Source organism: Eupeodes corollae, chromosome 1 (assembly GCF_945859685.1).
Source record: "Eupeodes corollae chromosome 1, idEupCoro1.1, whole genome shotgun sequence".
Classification (NCBI taxonomy): Eukaryota; Metazoa; Arthropoda; class Insecta; order Diptera; family Syrphidae; genus Eupeodes; species Eupeodes corollae.
Window position 1 is genome coordinate 307,669,541 of NC_079147.1, and position 6,140 is coordinate 307,675,680.

The 6,140-nt window shown below is 38.7% G+C and overlaps 2 protein-coding genes across 2 annotated transcripts; one reads left to right on the forward strand and one right to left on the reverse strand.

Moving 5' to 3' along the window:
* Positions 1 to 691: 691 nt before the first annotated feature.
* On the forward strand, positions 692 to 5,858 carry LOC129942594 (uncharacterized). Its single transcript, XM_056051604.1, has 3 exons — positions 692 to 2,657; positions 2,891 to 3,040; positions 4,965 to 5,858. Exons 1-3 carry the CDS (start codon positions 2,501 to 2,503, stop codon positions 5,516 to 5,518), a joined length of 861 nt encoding a protein of 286 aa, XP_055907579.1. The 5' UTR covers positions 692 to 2,500; the 3' UTR covers positions 5,519 to 5,858.
* Positions 1,121 to 2,395, reverse strand: LOC129952191 (uncharacterized). The gene is made up of 3 exons (XM_056064663.1): positions 2,375 to 2,395; positions 1,822 to 2,148; positions 1,121 to 1,486 (listed from the first exon to the last, which is right to left on the reverse strand). The coding sequence occupies exons 1-3, from the start codon at positions 2,393 to 2,395 to the stop codon at positions 1,121 to 1,123; spliced, it is 714 nt and encodes a 237-aa protein (XP_055920638.1).
* Positions 5,859 to 6,140: the final 282 nt, after the last annotated feature.

Below are 6,140 nucleotides of genomic sequence, written 5' to 3' on the forward strand. Positions count from 1 at the left end.
AACTGTGTCATACATCGTTTTATCAAAACCTTAACTATTTTCGCATCGCAGGCAGTGAAAACTCTCAAAAGCGAAACAAATCCTTGATTTGGAAACATTATTTATTGGAGCTCTGCTCGTATTAGTCTAAACGTGATGATATGCACCCTAAAGCCTTCCTAAATATGTGGGATATCTAACTCCGAAAAAAATGTTAAAAATAGACCAGTAGTTTTTATTATATAAATTACAGAAACTTACAGAAACAGTTAAAAGTACCCTTCATTTTTTTATTCAAATACAGTCCGAGCGTTAGGAAAATAGGGAAGGATTTAAGAGGCTATACCGGTGCACATTACATCTTACAGTTCTAAATATCAATATGAGAGGGAATAACAGAGTTCGACAAAGTATTCCACATTCTCGATGTGCCGTTTGAAAAAGAATCTCTATACTTGAAATTTTCGAAACTAAGTAACCTGATGAGCATTCCTGGAAGTGCAAGTATTTCGGCTGAATTGTTCAAGGGGTAAAATGCAACTTAATAATTTGACAGAACATTGTTTGTAAAAATATCGGTAAAACATTTCGGTTATAGTTCTGTCGCCTATTGATTTCTAACCCCTTTTTTATTCTATTCAAGAGTTTTAAACTTGCCCCATTAAAAAACAAACACTTCAGCTTTATAATAGATTTAATAGAAATAAGACTCAAAAAAGAAGCAAAAAGTCCATTTCAACGTTTGACCCACTTCCTTCTAGCACCACTGTTCTGAGTTCTGCTCGTAGTGTATTCCAAATCGTATCCGAACCAAACTCAAACAGATGAAATAACCCACACAGAGAAAAGATAAACGAGAACAGAATACAGCAACAAAATTGAATTGAAAAAAAGGAAAGAGCGAGTATGTACCCAAAAGCAAAGCGTGTTTCGGCTATGGACGGCTGGAAATGAGAATTCACCAACCCGAACCCGAATCCAAATCCGCAGAGCAGCTGCTTGGCTTGCTCGTTTCATAGTCGTCTTCTTTCATTGTTGTTGGTGGAGGTAGTGCGCTTGGCTTTTCCCTGCTTTTGCTTTGCTCTGGTCGGTCTCTGCTTCTGCTCCTCTGGTATTGTTGTAGGACCATGCCATGCCAATGCTATATGCCTTGCCAGGCCAGCCAGCCACCAGCACCAGCCAGCCATCCAGCCAGCCCCAGCAACCACCAGAAACAGCAACTAGCAGCACCAGCAGCCCAGCAGAGCACAGCACAGCACAGTACAGCAGCAGCTGCGAGCTCCGAGCTGAGGTGTCCACGAACGTATGTATGTCGCACGCTCTGCTGCTGCTGCTGCTGATTTGGTTTGGGTTGTGGTGTTTTTTTATTTTGTTGAGTTTTTTCTGTAGATACTTCTATGGAACTGGATGATGACGATGACGATGATGACTGTGCTCTAGCTGGGCTGTTGGCGCTGCATAGCTTGCCTGCCAACGCTGAAACGTTCAGTTGAGCGTGGACTCTCCGCTAGAGAAGGTTACCGAGAACATAGAACCGAGAATAAAATTTAGCTTGTGTCTTTCTTCTGTGCCCTGTTTACTGTTTTTATCGCCCTCACAACTCAGTGCTTTCGTTCTTACTGTTGTTGTTGTTTAAGCACTGTCGGCGGGGTCTCCTTCCTGTTCTTCTTCATTTGCCGCCTGACTGACTGTCAGTCAGTGAGTTCCAAAAAATAACGTTGAAAACAACAAAAACAAAAAAAAACAAGTAACCGACAGAAGGCCAAGTCAGCTCGAAGAAGAAGCAATAACGGACTCGGAGGCATCGACACAAATACAACCAAACGACACGACGACGACTACGAGGACGCCGCCGGGAGTGGGACCTAAGACCACCATCCATTGAATTCCTTGCCATTGCCATTGCCTTTGCCTTCGCCAGCCACAGCCACAGCTACAGCCAGAGCCAGCTGACACTCGAACTCTCGAACACCGCATCACCGTTGGTGGTGGTTGCTTTTGCTTTTGGGTTTTTCGTATAGCTGGGCAATCGACTTGGGTTCGGCTTTCGGCTTTTGGCATTTCCTGCTGCTGGTTGCTAGTTCCCTTTGCTGTGACGACGACGACGACGTGACGTTGCTGTATTCTACTGCTGCTGCTGCTGCTGTTCGCTATTGCCTGCTGCTGCCCCTAAGGAGACACACAGATAGGTCGACTGCGAGTACATAGGCTCGTAATACGCTACGCACACAGCTGCGAAACGAGACGAGACGAGCGTTGTGTATCGAAAAAGTAGAGAACACTCTTTTGCTGAAGTCGAAGTCGACGTCGAAGCTGAAACTGTGTAACGTGAACTACGAATACGTTAAAACGTTCTCAATCATTCATTGGAGTGTCGCGAGCGCGCAACAACCACCGCACCGGCCGGCTTCGTCATAGATTCATCGCATCATCGTTATCCAGCAAAAGCTAAAAAGCTATAAGCAGAATCGAGCTATAGATACAAATTAGTATCTACGACAACAAAAATAAAAAAACAAACATGGCACTCAAAGGAAACTCATCGATTGTACTGAACGTGGAAAAATTCATCAAAGATGTGGAAAATCGACCGGCGATATGGAACCGCAATTATCACTGTAACAAGCCGTTCCTCGAGCAGATGTGGGAAGAGTTGTCATCCATTCATCAGTTGCCAAGTAGGTTGATCTCTCTTGATTCTGTTTATGTTATAAAACCTAAACTTATGGCAAATTGTGGTGGACTTATGACTGGTGACTTGGACTTTTGCTGGCTCATCAGTGAGTCAGTCGGTCCGCCTGACCGTCCAGTTCTTCACTTTGTGTCATTAAGTTGTGCGGCGGACTTTATTTGTTGTGTTGGCTTCTTCTAATTGTTTATTGTGTTGTTTTGTTTCTGTTTGTTTCCATAGAAGTCGTACTGAAGGCGAAATGGAAAGGCTTGCGTGACAATTTTCGAGTCGAATACAAACGGATACCGCGGGGGGATAATGGGGATTTCCTGATCCAACCAGCGGAACATGAGTCCAAGTGGATTCACTACTATGCCCTGCTGTTTCTGAGTGAGTATATGAGTGCTTTGCTTTTCACAATTCTCAAGCCTATTTCTTGTAACGTGGGTGTTTTTTTGTCGATTGTGTTGGAAAGGGTGTTTTTTTTTGTTGTTGTATGAACAAGGGTTGGTTTTAGTGTATATAGGCGCGTATATAGGAGCATTAGAAGTGAATTAGTGGGGAATAGCAGACGTTGCTGGTATTGGGATTGAGTGAGTGCTTCGAGTGGTACCTATCAGCTGGTAGGTACATTGAGTGAAATATCGTGGGAACTATTTTGTTGAATTTTATTGAGGTGGTTTTTATTGTAACAACGAATTTTGAGTGAATTGCAGATTGAGTGAATAAAAAAATTTGTTTTTGAAAATAGGAAAATTTGCGTGTGAAATCAAAGAAAAAAATATATGGAACACTAAACATTCGGATTATGTGATAAGGGTTGGACGTTATGGTAGGTACCTACTTATGTATACATTTTTGAGAGGCTTTCATAACATTGTTGGTGTTTTGCTACGGACGAAGACTGAGTTAATTGAGAACAGGTGTACTTCGTTTTAAAAGGTGAGGAAGGGTTGTTTTATGAATGTGATGATGATATCAAAATAACTAGTTTTTGGACTTTTTCTTTGTCGTTTTCATTAGGGTTCGATTTAAATGCAGATTTGGTGAAGGAAATGAAAAGGCATAGGCTAGGTTGCATCATATTGCTGTTTTGGATAAAACAGCTTTGAATTTATGTAAGATTTTGTGGGGACTTCTATGTGTATTCAAACTTATTGAGCTTGAACATAGGAACACTTTTGAAACATTAAGAACTTTAAAGCACCTTTTAGCGTCGCCGGTAGCACGATCGTGTAATTATGATAAACAAATAAAATATGCTGTAAAACACACATTTCTTAACAGTTTTTCAAAAAAGAATGAAACATTTTTGGCTACAGCAGTGGCACTTAAAAAGGCTCAACTTTACATTACCGGAGCATAAATTTCGACACGCGTTTTTTCATTTGATAACTGTTCAAATAATTAATAATTATGCCCTCATACCTAGCTGCTAGTACCGCCGTACTATCAATTCAAAAAACTTATTTTAGGTTCAAAAAACAAAGTGCAAAAAGTTGTTTCTTTGCCCTAATATTTAAAGTATGTTTTGCTGAGACCCCTACCTAATTGTAAAAAAAAATCAGAACGAAATTCGTGCTGCGGTAATGGAAAGTCTCACCTTTTAAAACATTAATTCGGCAACGCTGGCTTTCTCAATAAGAATGTTTTAATTGCTTCACTCAATAACTCTATAGATCGGAGAACAAAGACTAGAAAGATAAGTTTCTTTGTTAGAACAACAACTTTTTGGAGAAATAGCCAAAATTGTGGTTTAAAAGTTATGTTTTTAAAATTTCTATAAGTAGTATTTACCCGTGGCATGGTGGTTAGTGCGTTTTGCTGTCATGCCAGAAGGCTTGGGTTCGATAACATATAAACTGTAGGTTCCCTCCATCCCTGCAATTAGACAGGAATGGTTGAAAATTGTAAGTCACTAGGCCCGTGTTCTCAACGGACTGTTGCGCCACCCAATTTATTTATTTGTAAGAAGTTTTTTAAATGATTACGATTTTTTAAATTAAAAATATTGATATTTCTCGACGTTTTATTGTTCTTAGATCCTAAATTCTTGATTTTTACATCCATACCCTAGGGGTACCCGGAAATATCCCTGACCTTAAATGTCACAACATATAACTGACTACTTTTGGGAATATGTGTAGCATCAAACCCTGTATTTTGTATTGAATTAGTGAATTGTTTTTGATTGATTTGTTTAAAAAAAAAAAAAAAAAACATAAAAAAAAAATACTTCAAAATTAGCTTTTACGTTTTTTAAAACCTTACTAAAAAGACTTATGCCTTAATATGTTTCCCTTTGATTTTACAGCCGAACACATGCGCCATCGTCTGCCAAAGACCGAACAAGACACAATGTTCTTCTTTAACCAAACCAATCCTCAGGACTATGAACAGACCCTTGTCGAACCAGACCTCACAAATGGCCTCATTCGAATTCCAGACAGTGACGAGGAATTCGACGAAGATGATGTAGACGAGGACGAGATGGAAGAACAACCCAAACCTCTTGCAAATAAACGTCCCTTAGAATACACCCCTAAAAAACGTTCCCCCCAACAACAGAACTCCTTCAACAGTATGTCCGACAGCACCAGCCTCTACAATGAAAAAACCTCATCGTTCTCAAATATAAACATTCCATCCCTAAAACTCAAGCGACAACGTCTCTCTGAGGATAGTAACTTTAATGGCTCATCGACGATGGAAAACTCAGCAGTTCCAGAAGACGATGACTATCATTACTTGTTGAGTCTGCATCCCTATATGAAGCAGCTTAATTCAGCCCAAAAACTACGAATCCGCACCAAGATACAAAAGTTAATTTTCAAAGAACTCTATAAGGAGGACTTGGAGGAAAAGTAAAACTAAAGGAACTCTCCCTGGTTCTGAAACTTGAAACATTCCGAAAAACAATAAAAAAAATGTTAAAGACCTCTCTGTCACAAATAGTCATAAGATCAGGAACTAGATATAAGTTTTATGTTTTTAAACTTTCAATTTTATTTTTTAGAGTATGTGCATTTTATGCCGATTAAAATGACAATTAACTTAAGAAGCCTACAAAAGATGAGTAGGGTCCTATTGTACATAATTAAGACTGTTTTCTGTTAAGATATTTATTAGAATATTTTTCTTTTTGAAAGTTATTGTAATGTATGTATGAGTGTATTTTTGTATTGTAAATATAAAAATGACATGATTTTCTTGAAAAACAATTTGTACATATTATTTTTGTTCCATCAATTTCCGATATATCTTAAAATCAGCTAGTTAACATTTTTGGTTGAATACAAGTTTGTACTCCAATAACGACCTTTTGATTAATTATTGGAAATACTTCAAAGTTAATTATTGGAAATACTTCAAAGACCATAACGAGCACAAAATTCATAAGCCGATAATGATGAAAAATATGAAAAAGTGTACAACTTTTGAACTTTGTTACTAAATAGTGGTAAAATGTGAAAATCACAATGTTTGCTTA

Bases quoted from the DNA above. Each gene is read 5' to 3' on its own strand.
- LOC129952191 (XM_056064663.1), bottom strand. From the start codon at position 2,395: ATGACGAAGCCGGCCGGTGCG. The intron at 2,149-2,374 runs GTGGTTGTTGCG...GTGTCTCCTTAG, and splicing joins TGACGAAGCCGGCCGGTGCG to GGGCAGCAGCAGGCAATAGC. The intron at 1,487-1,821 runs GTAGTCGTCGTC...AACCTTCTCTAG, and splicing joins CCACTCCCGGCGGCGTCCTC to CGGAGAGTCCACGCTCAACT.
- LOC129942594 (XM_056051604.1), top strand. From the start codon at position 2,501: ATGGCACTCAAAGGAAACTCATCGATTGTACTGAACGTGGAAAAATTC. The intron at 2,658-2,890 runs GTAGGTTGATCT...TTGTTTCCATAG, and splicing joins ATCCATTCATCAGTTGCCAA to AAGTCGTACTGAAGGCGAAA. The intron at 3,041-4,964 runs GTGAGTATATGA...TTGATTTTACAG, and splicing joins CTATGCCCTGCTGTTTCTGA to CCGAACACATGCGCCATCGT.